Source organism: Lynx canadensis, chromosome E1, assembly GCF_007474595.2.
Source record: "Lynx canadensis isolate LIC74 chromosome E1, mLynCan4.pri.v2, whole genome shotgun sequence".
In the NCBI taxonomy this organism is placed as follows: domain Eukaryota; kingdom Metazoa; phylum Chordata; class Mammalia; order Carnivora; family Felidae; genus Lynx; species Lynx canadensis.
Genome location: NC_044316.2, coordinates 16,055,444 through 16,079,282, shown reverse-complemented (window position 1 = coordinate 16,079,282; position 23,839 = coordinate 16,055,444). Strand labels below are relative to the sequence as shown.

Below are 23,839 nucleotides of genomic sequence, written 5' to 3'. Positions count from 1 at the left end.
CACCCAGGTGCCCCAAGAATCTTGGATTTTAAAGTTTTAATTGAAAAACATACAATTAAAACAACATGCTTCACTTATTTCGAATATGCAGTTATCCATTTTATTTTACTAGAATATGAATGCCATGAGGGCATTTTTATGTTTGTTCACTGATGTATTCCCTAGGGCCTAGAACGTTTGGCACATAGTTGACACTTAAAATTTGTTGCTAAATGGATTGCCTGAACTAGGCTAGGCTTCTTGTAACTCTCCCAAAATCAGAGGGGGAGAGAAAAGCACTTAAATTATTTAAGGCATACGTATCAGAAAGTAAATTGATAATACCTTAGCAGTGGGTGCCAGATGGGTAGAATGGAATTAGAATGTTAGAATATATACTTAGGTTTTGTTTCTATATCATTCTGTCACCCAAGGGCTAACATTGGTAGTGGGGAATAAAATGAAAGCCTGAAGGCAGTGATTCCCTAGTCACTAGGATGTTAGATAGCTCCAAAGGAATGAACATTTGTTGAGCAGAGGATATAAAGCTGTTGTGCTGGAAGGTGTTGTATGTGTGTTAATTCTTATAACAATCCTGGGAAGCAGGTAGCATTAATCCGCATTTTACAGATGAGAGAGAAACTGGGGTTCAATGAGTTTAGAGGCAGTAACTTCTGATCCTATTTTGTTGCTGGGTAGTGACAAGTCTGGGAGACTGAATGTTCTCCCCCATATTTGCCTGGCTCCAGAGCTTGTGCTATTGCTGCTACTCCAAATGGCATCCTCTGGTGTCTGGAAGGTTGCTAATAATAATTATATTAGTTTTTAACTAGTCTCTTTTCATAGTCTATTCTAGTATTTAATCACTGTTTTCATTGGCTAAGTTCTGTCTTCTGATGACCAGATTCTGTGTTACCAGTAATTTTCACTTTTTGATATTCTCTGGGATGGTATTGATGATACTTAAAATAACCTTTCAAATTAGACATATGATAGATCTGATTTTCTTTGAAGCAATGAAATGTTATATATAGAACTTCTGTAGGTCAGTTCATTTCAGCCACAAAAAGGCAGAAGCAAGAAAATCCAGTTTAGAGGGCCAAGAGGAGAGTGTTTAATCTGTACTCACAGTAATAGTTTAAACTGTTACATGAGAGACAGATGTATAAATAGGACTTGAGCATGTTTTTGCCTCTAGCTTTCACCATAAAAGGAGTTCTTCAGTATTTCAGTATCTATAAATTTCACCAAATTATAAATTGGTTCGCTTAGAAGTAGAAACATAAAAAAAAAAAAATGTTTCTTTTATGGGAGCAGCCCTGTCTGCATGTCAGTTTATTTTTTAGTGGGCCAATCAGAAACATTGGGCTTAGAGCTGCTTCTATGGTGACGCAATGGAGGACTAATCTTTTATGTGCTATATTGTTTTTCTCTGAAAGCAGCTCGCTGTATCAGGTTCTCCCCACCCCCAGTCTTCTCAACTGTGGCTTCTCTTTTGAAAATGTGAATTTAGTATTCAGTATATTGTGAAACTGGAGTGAGGCAAAACACATCCTGTTTTAAATTAGACTTCCTACCTGAAACATTTTTGGATAGTAAATATAAAAAATCATGAAAGTTACTAACGTAACTCATGTATTCAACAAGTATTTATTTATACAAGCCATGTTTTCTACAATGTTAACATGTTACAAAATACAAGTCTTAGGTTGAACTACATGAAATTGCCACTTTTGTAGCTCAAAAAGTGACTGAATACTTGGAAGTTCATATTGTTCAACCTAACGCCAAATTTGAATTCCCTGAATAAGATGTCTTCTGAAACGTTAATTTATACTGTGATTCAGCTAATTTTTTAATGGTGGGAAAATTCTTTAAAGTTGATTGAGGTGAAGTTGAATTACAAAAACCATTGGACTGAAATTTGTTAAATTGATGATGCTTTCTTTCATTTTCTTTTTTGGTTGTTCTGCTTGTAATAGCTGATAGAGTCGTCTTCTGGGTCTCTAAGAGAGATACCTGAGTTCATTTATGAAAGATGTAGAATTTTTAAATACATGGCATTTTCTGTGCCTTTTTTTTTTTTGGTGATACATGATTTGGTTGTTTTCAAAGGTTTGTGCTTTCTGGAAATCTGCATGGTGGCTCTGTGGTAGCAAGCTATCCTTTTGATGATTCTCCAGAACATAAGGCCACTGGAATCTATAGCAAAACCTCAGATGATGAAGTCTTTAAATACTTGGCAAAAGCCTACGCATCAAACCATCCCATAATGAAAACTGGTGCACCTCATTGTCCAGGAGATGAAGACGAAACTTTCAAAGATGGGATCACAAATGGCGCACACTGGTATGACGTGGAAGGTATGGAAAGGCCTGAATTTGCTATCTTTTCCCCCTTGTTCATTTAGCTTTCTTCCTTCCTCTTTCTTTTCTTTTGTTTTTAAATTAAGTAAGCTCTATGCCCAACATGGGGCTTGAACTCATGACCCCTTGAGATCAAGAGTGGCATGCTGTACCAACTGAGCCAGCCAGGTACCCCTCATTTAGCTTTCTTATGTATACTCTGAGTGGAAAAGAGGAAAATTCGAAGAATTCTAATTTTTAAAAATCTCCTTTTTCTATTTTAAAATTTTTAATCCCCAGTAACATTGAAACACTGCAATGAAAGACTGTATATCCTTCATTTAAATTCCCCATCTGTTATCTTACCCTAAATGCTCCACCTCTCCCGTCCTTTCCTCCCACACATTCTCTTTTGCCAAACCATCCAAAAATAGGTGGCAGATTCCTTAATACTTCACCTGTAAGTACCTCAGCATGTATTTTCCAAGCACAGAAACAGTATTGTGTACAACCATATTATCATTACTGTAACTGAGAAATCAATAGTAATTCAGGGGGCGCCTGGGTAGCTCAGTTGGTTGAGTGTCCGACTTCGGCTCAGGTCATGATCTCATGGTTTGTGGGTTTGAGCCCCACATCAGGCTCTGCGCTGACAACTCAGAGCCTGGAGCCTGCGTCAGATTCTGTTTCTCTCGCTCTTTGCCCTTCCCCCACTCATACTCTCTCAAAAATAAACATTAAAAACTTTTTTTTTAAAGACAGTAATTCAGTACTACCATCCTATATTCTGTCCATAAGTCAAATTTCCTTTATTATTCCCCACGTATCCTATATAGCTCCTTTGCTTCCAGATCAGATCAGATCCAGTCAAGGTTCAAGCATTGCATTTGGCTCTTGTGTTTTTATAGTTTCCCCAATTTAGAACTGTTGTATCAATACTCTCTTTTCTTAATGATGGTGAATCCTTTGAAGAGTTCAGGCTTTTCAGGTTCTTGTACTATAGAACATCCCATATTGTAGATCTGGTGAAATTTTCCAGCAAGACTATTATATAGATCACATCACATCAGGATGCACATAAAGTGTGTGTGTGCCATGTGGCCATGGTGGACATCTTAGTTAATGGAATGACTACCAGTTCTCTCCATTTTTAGATAAGGGCACATTTTCCTTTTATATTTTAATCTGTGAGGTGACCGTGGACTTTTTACAAAAAAATTTTTTAATGTTTATTTTTGAGAGAGAGAGAGACAGAATCCGAAGCAGGCTCCAGCCTCTGAGCTGTCAGCACAGAGCCTGATGCAGGGCTCAAAGTCACAAACCACAAGATCGTGACCTCAGATGAAATCAGACATCTAACTGACTGAGCCACCTAGGCACCCCAATCGTAGAATGTTTTTTTAATTGTGGTTGAACACACACACATATATATAACATAAAATTTGTTAGTTGAACCATATTTACATATAGAATTAAGTGGCATTGATTACATTCACAGTGTTGCACAACCATGTCCCCACTGCCTACTTACAAAACCTTTTCATCACCCCAAACAAACTTGGTAACTATTAAGTCATAATTCTCCATTGCCTTCTAATCTCCTATCTCTGTGAATTTGCCTGTTCTAGATATTTTGTATAACTGGAATCATATAATGTTGTCCTGCATCTGGCATTCATTTAATATGATGATTTCAAGGTTCATCCATTTTGTAGCATGTATCAAAACTTCATTCTTTTTTTATGACGGAGAAATATTCCATTGTATGTATATACCCCGTTTCATTTATCTATTCATCTATTTTTTCAAGTTTGTTTATTTTGAGAGAGAGGAAGAGAGCGTGAGCAGGGCAGGGGCAGAGAGAGAATCCCAAGCAGACTTTGTGCTGTCAGCGTGGAGCCTGACGTGGGGCTCAATCTCATGAACAGTGAGATCATGACCTGAGCCAAAACCAAGAGTTGGACCCCTAACCAACTGAGCCACCCAGGTGCCCCTCCATACATCTATTGATGGACACTGGATTGTTTTCACCTTTTAGCTATTGTGAATAATGCTGCTTTGGATGCTGGTGTACAAGTATCTGTTTAAGTCCTTGTTTTCAAATCTTTTGGATGTGTACTCAAGAATGGAATTGTTGGGTCACATAGTAATTTTCTGTTGAGCTTTAAGGAACCACCAAATTGTTTACCACAGTGGCTGTACCATTTTCCATTCCCACCAGTAATATACAAGGGTTCTTATTTTCCATGGCATATTATTTTTAAAAGAGTTGTTAAAGTAAGCTTGTTTACCTTCTTTTTAAATGTTATGTAAACAGCTATTGTGCTTTTTAAACTTTTTGTGTCCTTTGAATAATAACTTTTTTGTTTTTATAAACTCTTAGATTAATTAAGACTAAACAGAAGGAAGAAGTTAACTCATGGAAATGTCATGTGTAAAAACATTTTCTCCTCTTAGAATCTGCACATGGTAAAATGCCTTGTTAGCTCTTCCTTACTTTTTTATTGGCCACTAGTCACATTATAAAGTGTCTTATGATATTTCTTTTAATGTGCCTTTATTTAAAACTTTGTATTATTCTTTGACTTTTTATGTCAAGCAGTGTTTACCCAAATTGGGTCCTAAGTTTGAGGACTTGATACTTTCTAGAGTGTTTTGATTCCCCTACAGTGTCTACCAATGTTTCTTGTGTGTAACAAACATCCATAAAGAGGTTTAAAATAATTAGAAGCCATTTCTGCCCGTAACAACTACAGGTGATTTGAAAACCATTTAAATTTTTTTATAGATAAAGGACATAGTTTGATGTTTAATCCCATTTCAATCTTCAGCAAACATATTTAATAAAGCCTGTTCAGGAACTGGGGGTATTAAGATGTAGTCCAGTTGCTTCATTAATTTGAGATATCATTTAAAATAATGTGCTAAAAATAATTTACTTTTCTTTTTTGGAGAAAATCATAAATGATTAGAAAATAATTTCTAGTTGATGATCGAGGATGGTAAATCTGTGTTATACTATTAAAAAAACAAGGGTGCTGCCTTCACAGTAAGTAAGATTGTTTGGAGAAACCAGATATGAGATTTTCCTGATTCTTCAAACATCTGAAGAAGCTAAACTTTGCTGCTGCCATTATTATTGTTTTTATGAATTTCAACTTTCCTCCTTCTCTAGCTGGATGGTCAGACATATTTTCTATTATTTCTACAACAACTAGCATATCTTTCTTCCTACTCCAGTAATACTGAGCAGTTTTGGGAGTTTCAACAGGGCAGATTAATTTTGTTTATCTTCCACAGGACTGCAGTGAGTAAGATGTTGTGAAACCTTGTGACTAGGCATATATTCAGACCCGGATGTCCTGGAGTAACTTTACCGATGCCTTATGATGTGTTTAGAAATTCTAGCCCAAGGAGGTATACGCTTTTACGGCTAAAAGTGAATATATTGATCTATTCCAATCCTTTTGCTTTATAGGAAATCAAGACCCCAGAGAGGAAATAACTTGTACAATATCATTTATTCTTTTAGCAAATATTTACTGAGTCTCTGCCACATCCCATATACTGTATTAGGTGATGGGAGCAAAACAGGAACAATTTCTGCTCTCAAGATCAGGCAGTGTATTAGAAGTATGAGGTATGGGGTCATCTGGCCCCACCACCTTCACCTTGGTTGCGGGGCTTGACTCAGCAGGTCTAGCTGACTAAGGGGGTGGGCCTTGCTTCTCTCAACATGTCTTTTAAACCTGCAGGATCCCTCTAGGGAATGACTATCCTAATAAGGCCTCTGAATGAATAGTCATGCTCTGCTGCTAAAGCCTTGTTATTGTGAGAGCCTAAACTGAACTTATTCATGGAACAGGCTTACTTTTTTTTTTTTTTTTTAACCACAGTGTGCTGATTTGTATGCCATTTGTCTACCATTCTTATTTTCTTTCTAAACAGTTAAGAAGACATACAAATCATCTGATGGTTTAATATGTTTATTCCAAAGCAAACTGATGAAACTGAATTGTAGTTCTAGGTCAACTTCTAAGACTTGACTTCTTTCAACTTATAAAATTTTTAAGAGGGCATGTAACCCCAGACCACCTATAATTGAAATTATATGATCAAAAGCCACCCTTTGATGTAGCTTTTAGAAATTTACTTGGGCAGAATGCTGTTACATTTCATTTTCTTGCCGATAGAAGAACTCTAGAAGGCAGAGTAGTATAGTGGCTAAGGGTAGAGCTTTGGAATCCTGGTGCCTTGAGTTTGAATTCCAGCTCTACTATTGACTAGCCACATACGAGAGTGTGTGTGTGTGTGTGTGTGTGTGTGTGTGTGTGTGTGTGAGAGAGAGAGAGAGAGAGAGAGACAGAGAAGAAGAGAGATCTTGGACAAGTTAAGTAATTTCTCTAAGCCTCATTTCCCGCATATATAAAATGAGGATAAATACTATCTACCTCATAGTATTATGAGGCCCAAGTGAGAATGTATGTAAAGCACTGAGCCTAGCAGCTGGCACAATGGCTAACTTCTCTCTGGTAGAATTTAAACTTCATGAGGGCAGGACTTGATTTTTTCAGTTTTCTATTTCTAGCTCATAGAACTATGCCTGGTCTATAGAAGGGAAAAAATAAGCCTTTTTTGAATTTTGAATAAGTGAATTCTCAGCACCTGAAAAATGAGTACACAGTTATTTAAAATCTTAGATGATCTTTAGATGAGATAATCTTACAAAAATTTATAAAACTGTTCCTCCTAGTTTCATTCCCACTCTGAGAAAATAAGCTTGTCTTACTGGTAGATCTGAGATCTGTATTTTTCAGACTTTTTTTTTTTTTTTTATTGTGACCTACAATGTAAAATACCTTTCAGTCATTTAAATACATTCCATATATGTATAAAATTGAAACATTTCATGAAACAATAGTTAACTTTGTGGCATATTCTGGTATTGTTGTTTTCCAGTCTCTACCAGCTCATTAAACAAAAAATGCTTATCTGAACCTACTTCTATATTTCACAATCCACAAATGGGTCATGGCCTATAGTTTAAAAATGCATTGTTTTTGGTCACTCTATGGTAAAGTTGATTTATTTGCAAATTCTAAGTAGGAACAAAACACCTTATAAATTGCATGAGGTAACTTACTATTTAGGCTTTTTATTTTGCCCTGTCTTATTTATATGTCAGCCATTTCCAGTGAGGACTAAGCCATACATGTTTCTCTGAAATGACTTACTTTTAGATTGTTTTCTGTGTTATTTGGATGAGTGCTGAGATAGGAAATTGGTCAGAAATATTGTCAGGCCTGTGTGTGTTCATGTGAGTCTATGCATTCTATGATTAATTAAGCCAGCTGCCAGAGGCTTTATACTTACGTCTTTTTGAACCACTATTAACTTGGGACTGAGTCTTTTCAAACTGGTAATCATGAATTTTTTTCTCCTCTGGAAGAAGAAAATGTTGTGTGGATTTATCAAACTTTTTTCTTTCTCCTTTTATACTTTATTTCAGACTTTTTTCCCCTTCTCCTTTTATGGGCAGAGAGTTATGAAATGTGACCAGATAGCATATAACGTAAGAAATTCAGTTTTTTTATGAGTATAAACATCTTTGATCATGTGGACAAGTATTCTTTGCATAAAGGGGAGGTCAGACTGAGCAGCACTGATGTACTCTAAATATTGAGGTACATTTGGCTTGAAGTAGATTGCTGGTGGAAAGGGAAAAACGTGGGAAAAACAATTACCAAATTGTTTTGAACAGCATGAAAGTTATATTTGCTCCAAAAATGAACTGAAAAGCTTATTCTTGAGGAGCATTTTCTGTGTCATTAAACAGGGCATTATGGTAAAAATGTGGAGAGAAGGGAACCCTGGTGCACTGTTGGTGGGAATGTAAATTGGTACAGCCACTGTAGAAAACAGTATGGAGGTTCTTCAAAAAGTTAAAAATAGAAATACCATATAATCCGATAATTCCATTATTGGGTATTTACCCAAAGAAAATAAAAACACTAATTTGGAAAGATACACACATCCCTATGTTTATTGCAGTGGTATTTACAATAGCCAAGAGATGGAAGCAACCTAAGTGTCCATCAATAGACAAATGGATAAGAAAGATGTGTGTGTGTGTGTGTGTGTGTATACATATATGTATGTGTATGTATATACACAATGGAATATTACACAGCCATTAGAAAAGGATGCATTTGTGCCATTTGAGACAACATGGGTGGACCTAGAGGGTATTACGCTCAGGGAAATAAGGCAGACTGAGAAAGACAAATACCATAAGTAGAATCTAAACAAACGAATGAATAACTAAACAAATAGCTGAATCAAATCTATAAATACAGAGAACAAACTGATGGTTATCAGAGGGGAGGAGGGTGAGACTTGAACAAAGTGGGTGACATGAATGGCCATACAGGCTTCCAGTTATAGAATGAAAAAGTCATAGGAATAAAACGCACAGCATAAGGAATACAGTCAATGATGTCATAATGGAGATGTATCGGGATAGATGGTAGCTGCACTTGTGGTGAGCACAGCATAATGTATAAACTTGCCAAATCACTGTGTTGTACACCTGAAACTAATGTAACATTTTGTGTCAACTATACTCAAATAAATACACAAAAAGCAAAACAAAAATGAAAACCCAGGGCATTATGGGTTAATCATATGACACCAGAAAATCAGAATCTGTTTGAAACAAAAAAAGAATCAAATAGACAGTGTAAAACTGAAAAAAATGCAATACCTGATATTAAGAATAGACAAATTCATAAATATAGTAGATTTTAAACATGTTTCTCTCCGTATTTGTTGGGTCACAAAGACAAAAATATCAGTAAGGACACAGTGGATTTAAATAACATAAATAAATCAACCTGACCTAATGAACATGTATAGAATACTGTCCTCACATCTAATTTTCATGCAGAGTCTTTACTAATCTGAAGTGTAGAGGATAGGTAATTTACCACGAGTTACACTTATGGAAGATGTGTCTGGTTCTATTAGCGCTCGTATTACTTTGTTTTTAAAATTATGTATTACAAGCAAAGTAGCAAACCTACAAAAACCTAAAGCGTTCTTACACCTTTGCTTATTTCACATTTTAATATCAAGTCTAAACTTATTGTTATGACACTACAAGTCCCAGAGTCTGACCCAAGCCTACATTTCTGGTCTTCTCTCCTACTTCACACCTGTACTCCTTGTCCTTTCCCTAAAATATGAACTTTTGGCTATTTTCTGGATTGTTTTTCTCCAGTTCCCCTGTAAGTTCCCTGAAACCTCCAGTATAGTAACCGTCACTCTTGCCTTCCCAGGGTTTTTTTTGTTAATACCATCAATATAATGTTTATCCATTTATGTTGTTAATAGGTTTTTGTGTCTTCTGCTAGAGTGTGAATTATTTGATAATAAGGACAGTGTGGTACCATTTATTTGGAGTTATCTTTATACAAAATGTATTGTCACAGAAAGAGTGCTAGAGGAAGAGAGACTAGGGAGATTTTTACAGTTATTTGGAGCAAGGTCTTTCTGGGAGATAAGGGCTCTAGCTAGAGGGATTCTGTGGGAGTGAAAAGGGAGGATGAATATAAGAAACTACAAAAAAAATTACAGGATTGACCATCAGTTAGACGGTAGAACAGAGTGTCCAGAAGAAGGACTCAAAGATATAACTTGGAGGTTTTGAGCCTGGAAAAATAAGAATGATAATGAAAATGGGAAAACTAATTGGAGGAGTGGAGTGTGTGTGTGTGTGTGTGTGTGTGTGTGTTCTCTCTAGGTAGGGAGAGGAGTGTAGATTGGGGATGGTACTTGATGTTACAAGTACCCAATGGGCAGTTGGGAAATAGGCTCTGGAGCTTGGGAGAGAAATCAAGATGATAAAGAGATTTAGGACCTTTGAGATGTTGAAAGCATATGCGGTATATATGATTTTTGAAAATTGAATTGATATTGTTTCCTGGCATAATTTAATTGCTTAGAGCTAGAGCCAGAAATTCAACTAGAAAATATATATATATATATATATATATATATATATATATATATATAACAGAATGCATATATAAATGAGCAGATGGGTGGGTTTTTGTTTTTTTGTTTTGTTTTGTTTTTGTTTTTACCTCCAAAGTGAATGTACTTCTGGTTTTGCACTGAGATGTTTTCTTTAAGTAATGCTGGAAGTTCAGATATTAATTCTCAGTCCATCGTTCATGCTTTAAGAATACTATTGATTGTCAAATGTGCATTAATAAATGTGCTTTTGGTCTTACCTGATCTTGTACACTAAGGAGTTGATTGGACCTCTTCCTTTTTTTCTCATTCTCTTTTAATCTGAGTGCTGCCTGATTTAAAAGGAAAGCAAAAAGGTAAAACTGTTCTCAAACAGAATATTTGCTTCTACCTGAGTCAGGGGTTTGCTTTAGTAAATTGAAATATAGCCTGATATAAAATCTGACCTTTAGGAGCGGTGCAGTTGTGTATTTTGTAATGTGGCAATAGACTTACGTGAAGGTTGAGAATCAAACATTAATCACTACTTCAGGATTTGGTCCCTAAATCTTCAGGTCTGATGTTTAGAAATTAGATGTGCTTTTTCTTCTTTTTTCTAATTAAATCAGGCAGTAGAGGATGGGAAAATACCTTAAAAAAAGAAGGAAAATGCAGTTCAAAAGTTGTGTGGGAGATCCTGTTGACCAACTGAAACAAAACTGAAAACAGATGCAGGACTGTGTAATTTAGTTTAACTTTGTAGAACCATATCATTAGCAAATATATATTCAGTGGGAGTGGTGAAGGAAATAGATTTTCATAAGATAAAGTTGCTGAGAATACAAAGACTAAGTTCAGTTACAATTTGGTCAAAGTGAGGGAAATTGTTTTCAAGAGCAACCTCTGTTTTTTCCACTCATTTGACTCAGATGTTCCACTTAAAATTTTTTAGGAGCCCTGTGCTCATTAGTTTTTAAAAATATCTCAGGGAGTGCAAGATTATCACTTAATAAGTCACTATCTATAAAGAAATTATTCACGGATGTCAAAGTTGTGAGAACTTCTCACTATCCTTTGAAGTAGTTTTATTAAAGAAATAATAGCGCCAAATTTAAAAATAGAGTAGAAATTGCCTATCTCTGTTCCTACACTCTAAAATGCTCGTCCTAATAAAAAAATACATTGAAGTTGTTTTCTGTGAATGATTTATAGGGTTCTTCTATGATACAGTTTGATAGTTTGTAGTTTGGCCTACTAAGGCAAGTTAAAAAAAAAAAATCTTGGTATGTTTAAGTCTTAACACTGAAGCATTGATTGTATTTTTTCTATTGACTTTCTGCTTATGAGGTAAGAGTGAGTCATTCATGAGTGTCCCGTTTTTGAATGAACAGTTGAATGTCTTTAAGTACCTCTCCTCCCCCAACAGAACTAGATCTCTCTGTAGTGAGAACAGTAATAGGGACTGGTTCCTTGGTAAAGATGAATTGAGTGTCTTTTTTTTAAAATATTTTTTTTTCAACGTTTATTTTTATTTTTGGGACAGAGAGAGACAGAGCATGAACGGGAGAGGGGCAGAGAGAGAGGGAGACACAGAATCGGAAACAGGCTCCAGGCTCCGAGCCATCAGCCCAGAGCCTGACGCGGGGCTCGAACTCACGGACCGCGAGATCGTGACCTGGCTGAAGTCGGACGCTTAACCGACTGCGCCACCCAGGCGCCCCAATGAATTGAGTGTCTTAAAGCATATGAAAGTTTGTTGTTAGACAAATGAAGGAGGTTAATGGGTATGAGTTGATCGTTCTATCAGAACACTTAGCTACCTGTTAACAATAAGTAGTGATCACAATTTGTATTACTGGACATATTCCTAATGGTTACACTTTTAGGCTTGTTTTTTGATACAAGTAAAGGAATGAGAGCATTATAGGGTTTATGGTTCATTGCATTCAGTTTTTTCTGAGCATAGAAAGCTCTGGATTAGTAAGTAAGGATTTTTTTTTTTTTTAAGTTTTCAAAACTTTATTTAATCTCTGTACCCAACACTGGTCTTGAACTCATGACTCCAAGATCAAGAGGTACACAATCTTCTGACTAAGCCAGCCAGATGCCTGGGTAGGTAGGTTTAAAAGCAAACTTTATACCATTTTTCTTTCTTTGCCATTTCTCCTTATGAGTAGAGGAAGTAATCTAAATCAGTGGTTTTCAAACTGAGGTATGTGTGGGGAGAAGGAAGAGACCTGTTTGTTTTGATAACTTTAAAGGAAATAAATTTTCCAGGCCTTCCATACCTACTCTTTACTAGAAAAATTGAAAGAGATGCTTGCTGTGGGGGTTCAATCACATATCCTCTTCTCCCTCTTGATTGAACATAGGCATACTTTTCTACCCATGTGAAGCACACTGTGGTATGTTTTGGGTTTTGTTTTGTTTTGTTTTTTAATGTTTATCTATACCTGAGAAAGAGACAGTGCCTGAGCTGGGATGGGGCAAAGAGAGACAGAGACAGAATCCAAAGCAGGTTCCAGGCTCTGAGCTGTCAGCACAGAGCCTAAGGCAGGGCTCAAACTCATTAGCTGTGAGATCACGACCTGAGCCGAAGTCTGTCACTCCACCAACTGAACCACCCAGGCACCCCACACTACGGTATGTTGACTCAGTTTTACAAACTTCTAGGGCACCAAAACAAAAGTGACTTTTGGTTATTACTTTAATGGTATTATAAAAGCATCAATCCAGGGATGCCTGGGTGGCTCAATCGGTTGAGCGTCCAACTTCAGCTCAGGTCATGATCATGCTGCTCGTGGTTTGAGCCCCTGTGGGGCTCTGTGCTAACAACTTGGAGTCTGGAGCCTGCTTTGGGTTCTGTGTCTCCCTGTCTCTCTCCCCCACCCCTGCTCACGCGCTGTCTCTCTCTTTCTCTCAAAAATAAACATACATACATACGTACATATATACATACATACATACATACATACATACATACATACATACATAAAGCATCACTCCAAACTTCTTATTAAAAGATATTTTAAGGGGCACCTGGGTGGCTTAGTCAGTTAAGTGTCTGACTTCTGCTCAAGTCATGATCTCACGGTTTGTGAGTCTGAGCCCTGCATCCAGTTCTGTGCTGACAGTTCAGAGCCTGGAGCCTGCTTCAGATTCTGTCTCCCTCTCTCTCTGACCCACACCTGCTCACACTCTATTTCTCTCTCTCTCAAAAATAATTAAACATTAAAAAATCTTATTTTTAATAAGAAATTTTTGAAAGATATTTTTAGTAATTATTACCTGTTCCATTTATTGTTTATCAAAATTTATAATTTTGCCTTTCTGATGAGTGTTATGCCAGTAGTTATTGTAATAATTGAATCTAGAAGACAAAAATTAATACTTAGTACATTTAAGTCATTGAAAATTAAGGAGGGGCGCCTGGGTGGTTCAGTTGGTTGAGCATCCAGCTTCGGCTCAGGTCATGATCTCACCGTCCGTTGAGTTCGAGCCCCGCGTCGGGCTCTGTGCTGACAGCTCATGCCTGGAGCCTGCTTCAGATTCTGTGTCTTCCTCTCTCTCTGCCCCTAACCTGCTCAAGCTCTGTCTGTCTCTCTCTCAAAAATAAACAAACATTAAAAAAAAATTTTAAGGAAAATTTAAATACACATACATACATATTTATAGACTGAAGTGTTATAGGATGATCAGTGAAAGACTTTGAACCATGCAAGTATATCATGCTCAAATAATCTATGGATGAAGTGGAATGGAAATAAAAGCTCAAATAGAAAAAGGGAAGATGTAAAATTCCCAATGTTAAAGAAATGTTCACACAATTTTTTAAAAGGGATTCCAGGAATTAAATCTATAGTTTTATTTATTTGGATACAGTGTAAAAGTTTTATTTAAAAATATAAAAATTTAGGGGCACCTGGGTAGCTCAGTCGATTAAGTATCTGACTTCAGCTCAGGTCACGATCTCGCAGTTTGTGAGTTTGAGCCCCACATCGGGCTCTGTGCTGTCAGCACAGAGCCTGGAGCCTGCTTTGGATTCTGTGTCTCCCTCTCTGTCTGCCCCTCCCGTGCTCATACTGTCTCTCTCTCTCTCTGTCTCTCTCTCTCTCTCTCTCTCTATCTCTCAAAAATAAATAAGCATTAAAAAAATACTTTAAAAAATATAAAAATATATGCTATCCAGGAAATTACATTGTTTGCAACTATTTGAACTTACGATGAAAACTTTTATTTTTTTTTTAATTTTTTTAAATGTTTATTTTTAAGAGGTGGAGGAGGGGCAGAGAGAGGGAGACACAGAATCCGAAGTAGGCTCCAGGCTCTGAGCTGTCAGCACAGAGCCCCATGCAGAGCTGGAACTCATGAACTGTGAGATCATGACCTGAACTGAAGTTGGATGCTTAACCAACTGAGCCACCCAGTGCGCCCCAAGATGAAAACTTTTAGATATCAACTTAAAAATATGTGAAGTGTGGGGTACCTGGGTGACTCAAATGGTTGAACAGCTGACTTTGGCACAGGTCATGATCTCATGGTTCATGGGTTCAAGCCCTGCATCAGGCTCTGCGCTGACAGTGTCCTCTCTGTGCCCTCTCCCCACTTGCGCTTTCTCTCTCTCTCGAAATTAAACTTTAAAAAATGTTTTAAAAATATGTGAAGTGTTGTATGATTTTTCCAAATTATTTTGTTTTGAGTAAACAAGTTTGAAGGGTTTAGATAGCCCCCTGAGAGACGAATGGATAATAGAGGCTTGCTTATTTATGATTGTTAATAAGTTGGACAAAAAACAGATCCTTTATATTATTAGTATGGTGCTTTATTGCTTTGAGGCATGCCAATAATGAATGTTCTACTCTACTCCCCAAATTAAAATTTGTTTTGACTGGATAAAGATATTGTTCTGAAGTCTGATATTTAATCCTTTAGTCTATGTTGAGCCACATGACATCCACTTAAAAAAAAAAAAAGCACATGTATTACTGAATCTGGAAGTAGCTGCAGCTGTCAGTAACATCAGGCTTATCTCCAGATGAATGGCTGTTCTCTATTACAGGGAACTCTAGCTTTGTATAGGTAGGTTTTTGTTGAGGAAAAGATCAAGATGACAGGATCTGAACCAGCTACTCAGTAAAGATTACTCATTATATAGAGTCTTTGACATTTAGTGTTGGAAAAATAAATGTTAAGTTTAACACAGATAACAAATAATGCTTATTTGTGGCATCTTGCAAAAAAATTCTTAAGTTATTCATAATTCAGTTGATATCTTAATTTGCTTCCAGTTTTTTGATGATTAAAAAAATTTTTTTAATGTTTATTTATATTTGAGAGAGAGAGAGAGAATGTGAGCGCAAGTGGGGGAGGAGCAGAGAGAGCCAGAGACAGAATCTGATGCAGGCTCCAGGTTCTGAGCTGTCAGCACAGAGCCCAACATGGGGCTGAAACTCACTAGCCGTGAGATCATGCCCTGAGCCAAAGTTGGACACTTAGTCGACTGAGCCACCCGGTCACCCTTAAAGAAATAATTTCTAAACTGAAATTTGAAATTGGTGAATAAAAACTTTCTGATATTCTAAAGATGGGAGAGATTTATCTGGGTTTTTTTTGTCTTGCAAGTAAAAGTTACTTTGCTACTATTCACATTGGAGGGCTCCTATGAGTTTAGAAATAGGTAGATTCAGTAGATATCACAACTCATAAGTTGTTTTCTGAGAATAGTTTATTATAGACTCAAAGAAAATGTGCTTTTGTAAGATTTCGTCAAGAAAAGGATATTCTGTATATAGCTTTCTATTACTGATTTCTATGTAATTCCATCATGTCAAAGAATACACCTGGTATGATTTCAGTTCTTTTACATTTGTTAAGTTTGTTTTACAACCCAGGATATTGTCTGTCTTGATGAATGTTCCATTTCTACTTGAAAAGAGTGTTTATGCTGCTGTTGTTGGGTGGGATATGCTATAAATATCATTTAGATTTTGTTGGTGATGGAGTTGAATTGTAATGTTGTCTTGGTCAAGTGACCCTTTTATCATTATGTGATATCCCTCTTTATCCCTGGCACTTTTTCTTGTTCTAAAGTCTAGTTTATCTGATATTAATAAAGCCCTTCCATTTTCCCATCTGATTTGTGTTTGCATAGCATATCTTTTTCCATTCTTTTACTTTTAACTTGCTTATACCATTATATTTAAAGTGAGTTTCTTATGGACAGCATGTTAATTGGCTCTTGTTTAATCATTTGACAATTTGCCTTTTAGCTAGTGTGTTTATACCATTTACATTGGATATAATTGTTGATATGTTTGGATTTAAGCCTAGTTTTAAAATTATTTTTCTGTTTATCCCTTTTTTATTTTTTAATTCTGCTTCCTCTTTCCTGCCTTCTGTGGGATTCTTTGAGTGTTTAGTATTTTATCTATTGTGTGGTTTTTGTTTTGTTTTTTTACTATAGCTCCTTTGTATTGTTTGTTTTGGTAGTTGCTCTAGGATTACAATTTACAGCTTAACTTTTCACAGTTCTACCTAGGATTGGTATTTTGCCACGTCAGGAGGAATGCATACATCTTACCACCGCATCTTTACCCTCCCCCACTTTATATTGTAGTTGTCATATGTATTATGTGTATATACATTGAAAACGCCACCAGACAATGTTATGATTTTTTTCTTTCAACTGTTGTACATAAAGAACTTAAGAGAAAAAAATAGTTTATTTTATTTACCCAGATATTTACCATTTGTGTTGTTCTTTCATCCTGGAAATCCCAAGTTTCTCTCTGGTATCATTTCTTTTTAGCCTGAAGAACTTCCTTTAACGTTTCTTTTTTTCTTTTTTCTTTTATTTAAATGCTTATTTATTTTTGAGAGAGAGAGAGAGAAAGATACAGAGTGTGAACAGGGAGGGGCAGAGAGAGAGGGAGACACAGAATCCGAAGCAGGCTCCAGGCTCTGAGCTGTTGGCACAGAACCCGATGCCCGGCTTGAAGTCACAAACTGTGAGATCATGACCTGAGCCAAGGTCGGAGGCTTAACCGACTGAACCACCCAGGCCCCCATGCATTTTCCTGGTTCTCTGAATGTCAAATAATGTTGGGGTATAGGCTCGACGTTTTGGATCTTACATTATGAAATCTGAACCTTGTTTAAATTTTATTTTAAAAAATGATGATTTCTTTGTTTGTTTTAGCAGTGAGTGACCCAGTTGCATTCAGTTGTACGTTTTGACTTGCCTCCTGTGGGCTGTGATTGAATGTCAATTTTCAAAGCCTTTGTGGTTCTGTTCAGATCTATTCTGTGTACTTACCTCCCATGGACCAGGGAAGTGGTCTGTTTTGTAATTCAGTTCTCAGTGCCTTTGGTATGCTTTTTAGGGGCATGCCCACTCATGTGCTGTTCAGGATTGAGCCCAGGGATTCATAGACAACTTTATGGGATCCCTTTCTTAAGGTCCCTCCTCTATACAGTACTACCAACAGCCCCTAGTTTCTAAGGTCTCCCAGTATAGATGATAAATAAAGACATGAAAGGATATGCAGTATCATTCATTGTCAGGGAAATTACAAATTAAAACCACAATGAGATCCCACAGCCCACCTACTAGAATACTTAAAGCGAAAAAGTCTGACCAGTTGCTTGAGCAGTTTGTTAGGTGAGAATGAAGAACAACTGGAACATTCATGCATGGCTGGTAGGAATGTGAAATGGTCAGCCACTCTGGAAAACAGTTTGATAGTTTCTCATAAAGTTAAACTTATATTTGCTGTATGATTCAGCGATGCCACTCCTAGATATTTATCCAAAAAACATGCAATTATATGCCCACAGTAAGGTCTATACACAACTCTTCATAATAAGCAAAAACTGAAAACAACTCAAATACCCATCATGTGAATGGATAAACAAATTGTACTACATCCTTGCAGTGGAATACATAGTATAATAAAAAGGAGAATTTACATATGCAACAATATAAATGATTCTCAAAGGCATTGTGCTGAGTGAAAGAAGTCTGATACAAAAGGCTTTACATTATATGATTTCATTTATATGACATTCTGGAGAAGACAAAAATATAGGCAAAGAAATTAGATTGGTGCTGAGAGAAGGGAACTTTCTGGGATGATACAAATGTTCTGTATCTTAATTGTGGTGGAGTATACAGTTACATGAATGTGTACATTCATATGCTTAATGAATGTACACATTCATGTAACTGTATACTTAAAAGGGATGAATTTTCCAGTATATAAACCATACCTCAATAAACCTAACTTAAAAAAAAAAAACTGTAAAGGAGCTTGTTGATTAGAGAGATTGTCAAAATTGTTTTGAATCAGTTAACTTGTACTTGAGTATAGAGGAACTGAGAAACTCTGTATGTTTCAAAGAGTAGAATTTAAAGTATCATGCAAAAAGATTTGTCTCCATATGCTGTTTTATAGCCTTTTTTTTTTGTTATTACATGGTAAATATCATTCCCATAAATGTGTGTCTGCCACACCTTAACTAGTAGCATAGTAGCCCATTTTATATGATAATTTATAAACTGATCCACCACTTTTGAGTATTCACGTTGTTTCCAGTGTTATTCTCCTTCAATTTGTTTATTTTTATTTTATTTTTTTTTTTTTCAGTTTATTTGTTTTGAGACAGAGAGATAGAGCATAAGCAGGGGAGGGGCAGAGAGAGAGAATCTCAAGCAAGCTCTGCTCTGTCAGCACAGAGCCCAACACAGGGCTTGAACTCACAAAGTGTGAGATTGTGACCTGAGCCAAAATCAAGAGTTGGATGCTTAACTGACGGAGCCACCCGGATGCCCCTCTCCTTCAGTTTAAACACTACAGTCCTCATTCCCCATAGCAATTATCTTGGAATAAATTCCTGGAAAAGACATTTCTGTGTTAAGGTTGTGCCTTTTTTGAAGATTCTATACACATAATTGTTCATTTGTTACCCAGGAATGTTCTATACTCCCTTTATTTTTATGGATTTTTTTTCTTAGTTTCTTTTTTAAATGGTTGTAAAGGTAGGGTAGTTTTTGAATCAACAAATATTTTACAATTGTTAGCTAGTTAAATCTATCATTTTTTTCCTTTTATGCTTTCCTACTACTTTGCTGTCATACTTAGAAAGACTTTCCTCATCCTGAAAGTATAAAAATATTTATGTTAACTTCTAGTTTTGTCTGTGGTTTCACTTTTACATCAAATTCCATATGAGTTTAAGCATTTATTTGGTATGATATGAGCTAAACTCACCTATATTTTTTGTCACATAGTTGATCAGTTGTTCATGTAACAGTTGCCAACTAATTCATTCCCCACTGGTTTTAAATGTGTCTTTAATCACGTTGCAAATTCTTTTGTTTCTGTTACTGGGCTTTCTAATTTGTTCCATTGGTCCATTTATTTTGATCTTAATGCACTGCTTTAGTAAGTATAGTTTTATGATATCTTAATATGTGGCAATACAAGTCCCTATTATCATTCTTATTTTTTAAGGTTTTTGGATGTTGTCATCCATTTATTTTTTCAGATTCTAAATCATTTTGTTCAGTCCCAATAAGAATCTATTTTTCTGAGTAATATTTGTAAATTAATTTCAGGGAAATTGATATCTGTATAAGCCTCCTATCTAGAAGTGTGAAATCTACATCCCTCAGTAAAATTTTACATTAACTTATTGATTATGTATTTTATTACATTTAATCCTATATGTATTATGGGTTTTGTTGCTGAAATCTTTTTTTTCCATTATATTTTCTGATTATTGCTAAAATATGGGAAAGGAATTGATTTTTGAATTTTTTTAATGTAGTATAGTCATCCTTTTATTTCCAATACTATTTTACATGGCTTTCTGTTAGTGTCTTATCAAAGGAACATTTGGGGAATGTATGCCAAGATTTAATTCATATTTTGTGTTTCCACTAGATTCTATGCTGTGAAGCTAACATTAACTTGACAAAGATGTGTTACAGTTAGGTACATTCACTGTAATATTTTCTCAAATCTATGGGACCTACAAAAAGAATTTTGTCTCCGTGAATCTGACCTTTAGTTTTGGATTGTTTTTAGTGTTATATGGTTTTTAAAAATGGCTATAGTGTGTGCTTTGTGGGATTGGACGCTGCTGGATATAGTTTCTTTTCTTGAAGTCTTATTTTAATTTTTATTTACTTTTTAAAAAATTTTATTTTGGGGGGCACCTGGGTGGCTCAGTCGGTTAAGCATCCAACTTCAGCTCAGGTCATGATCTCATGGTACGTGGGTTCAAGCCCTGCATTGGGCTCTGTGCTGACAGCTCAAAGCATGGAGCCTGCTTCAGATTCTATGTCTCCCTCTCTTTCTCTGCCCCTCCTCTGCTCATGCTCTGTCTCTCTCTGTCTCAAAACATAAACTTTTTTGGAGCGCCTGGGTGGCTCAGTCGGTTGGGCGTCTGACTTTAGCTCAGGTCATGATCTTACACTCCGTGAGTTCAAGCCCTGCGTCGGGCTCTGTGCTGACAGCTCGGAGCCTGGAGCCTGCTTCGGATTCTGTGACTCCTTCTCTCTCTGCCCCTCCGCCTCTCACTCTGTCTCTTTTTCAAAAATAAATAAACATTAAAAAAAATTTAAAAAATAAAAATAAAAAATAAACTTTTTAAATGTTTATTAAACATTAGAGAGAGAAAGCGCACGCATGTACGTAAGCAGGGGAGGGGCAGAGAGAGAGGGGGACAGGGGATGTGAAGCTGACTCTCTGCTGATAGCAGCAAGCCCAATGTGGAGCTTAAACTCATGAGCCACGAGATCATGACCTGAGCCAATGTTGGACACTCAACGACTGAGCCACTCAGGTGCTCCGAAGTCTTATTTCTTAAAGACTTCTGTCCTCACCCTCCACCCCCGACTCCAGGAATATATTTATATGTGTCATTTATTGGCACTGGCTAATTACAGTACTATTAAAGTTAAGTGTAAAAAGCTGATTAGATAATACTCCAAAATATTACTGTAAACATGGTCTTGTTGTTGCTCTTAGCTAGTATTTCTTAAATTGCTACTGAAGTAAGACAATTAAGGGACAGACAAAAGAATGCCAGAACTCAAGCCTGGTGATTATAGTGTTGTAAGCAGTCTACTTCACTGCCTTCTGGCATAATTCAAGTGTGAGTTGTCCATGTTTGCAATTTAACACAGCCAGTAAGTGTTACATATGCAAAAAAATTGTATTAGTCGCACTTGCATTCTTCTGAAATTGTTACTTTTATGTGTTCTGTGTTCTGCTTCCTCACCAAGACTTTAAACTCTGAATGAAGGTATGTCTCTTAGGATGCCTGGGTTGCTTAGTTGGTTGAGCATCAGACTTCGCATGGGATCATGATCTCACGGTGTATGAGTTCGGTTTGTGAATTCCAGCCCCAAATTGGGCTCGCTGATGTCAGCACAGATCCTGCTTTGGATCCTCTGTGCCCCCTTCTCTCTGGACTTCCCCCACTCATACTCTCTCTCTCTCAAAAACAAACATTAAAAATCATAAAAAAATAAATAATAAACATTAAGAAAAAAAGTATGTCTCTTATTTATAAATCCATATAATCTTAGTATAATGTCTTACACACAATGACCATTGTACTATGACCAATATGGTAGTAAGAATTGGAAAAGATTTGGGCCCCTGGGTGGCTCAGTCGGTTAAGCATCCAACTTCAGGTCAGGTCATGATCTCGTGGTTCATGGGTTTGAGCCCTGCATGGGGTTCCATGCTGACAGCTCAGAGCCTGGAGCCTGCTTCGAATTCTGTGTCTCCCTCTCTCTCTCTCTGCCCCTCCCCCACTCGTGTTCTGTCTCTCTCCCTCTCTCTCAAAAATAAATAAACATTTAAAAAAATTTTTTTTAAGAATTGGAAAAGATTAATAAATATTATGTATGATGAATGGTATGTGTATGTCCACATGTGTACATACAAATGAGAGTTAACCAAAGATAATCATAGATGCCAGACCCAAAGTGAGTACCAAGATGCTGGACAATAAGCAGAAGCCAAAAGATGGATACGTTGCCTTCTAAGAAAAAGGTAAAGACCAAGTTACTGGGCTTGTGGTGGTTATGAACTTGCCTATATTCTAGGAAGACAAGTCTGTTTGATATCTCTACATAGATATTCAATGGGCATTCAATTTTAATACATTCAAAACAGTAATCTTAATTAGCTACTTAGTTTCATTCCTTCCACACATGTATACTGAAAGACTACTGTTTGCCAGATACTCTTCTAGTATTTGGACTGTCCATCAGTGAGTGTAGCAGCTATCTCTGCTCTTACATTGCTTATAATCTAGCAGGGAGAAATAGGCAGTAAATAATAAACTTAATAGGTAAATTGTTAAGTACTGTAGAAAAAAAAGAAGTACAAAAGGGTGAGGGGAATTGCAAGCATTGGTGGGATGGGCTTGGGGATAGTGGTGGGGAAAAAGTAAGTAGCAACTTTAAATGGGGAAGTCAGGGCGAGCCTCACTGTCAAGTTGAAATTGGAGCAAAGAGCTGGAGGTAAGGGCGTTAGTCAAGCACGGCTATCTGGGAGACAACATACCAGGCAAAGGGAAGAGTTAGAGCAGAGACCCAAATTCCACTGAACAGCAGAGAGGCCATTGTGGATGCAGAGTGATGGAGAGAGTATGAAAGGAGGTTAAAGGGGGAAGGGAAATGGTGGAAGACATCATGTAGGGCCTTAGGCTGCTGTAAAGACTTTGGCTTTTAGTCTGAGTGAAAAGGGGAGTAGACATTTGAGTAGACGTTTCTTCAAAGAAAATATACAATAAGTATATGAAGAGATGCTCAATATCACTAATCATCAGGAAAAGCAAATCATAACCACAATGACTTATCACCTTACACTTCTTTGGGTTGGTCACTATTGAAAAAAGACAAAATAGCAAATGTTGGTGAGTATGTGGAGAATTGGAACCCTGCATGGTTGGAATATAAAAATAGTGCAGCTGCTATAGGAAATGGTATGGAGCTTCCTCAAAAAGTTAGAAATAGAATTACCATATGATTCAGCAATCCTACTTCTAAGTATATATACAAAAGAATTGAAAGCAGGATCTTGAAAAGATAATTGCACACCCATGTTCACTGCAACATTGTTTACAGTTGCCAAGAGACAACCTAAATGTCCACTGACAGTTGAATGGATACAGAAAATGTGGTATACACATACAATGGAATATTATTCTGCCCCAAAACAGAAAGAAACCACATCTGATAAAGGACTGTTACCCAAAATATATGAAGAAATCTTAAAACTCCACAATAAGAAAATAACCTGATTGAAAAATGGGCCAAAGACCTTAACAGATACCTCAACAAAGAAGTTAAACGGGTGGCAAATAAACATGCAAAGATGCTCCATATTGTATGTCATCAGGGAAATGCAAATGAAAGCAATAGGTTACCACTACGCACCTAGCAGAATGGCCAAAATCCAGAACACTGACAACAACTAATG

General features: G+C 36.6%; 1 protein-coding gene across 2 annotated transcripts in view; it reads left to right on the top strand.

Annotated features, from left to right (window-relative positions):
* The window catches only part of CPD (carboxypeptidase D), an 80,155-nt gene that overhangs the window by 4,648 nt on the left and 51,668 nt on the right, over positions 1-23,839 (top strand). For both annotated transcript variants that reach the window (XR_003964823.1, XM_030296621.1), the window contains exon 2: positions 2,095-2,342. Coding sequence is in view for 1 of the 2 variants with exons in the window: in XM_030296621.1 (XP_030152481.1) it covers positions 2,095-2,342 (248 nt within the window). In the remaining variant the exon portion in view is untranslated. The remainder of the gene's footprint in view (positions 1-2,094; positions 2,343-23,839) is intronic.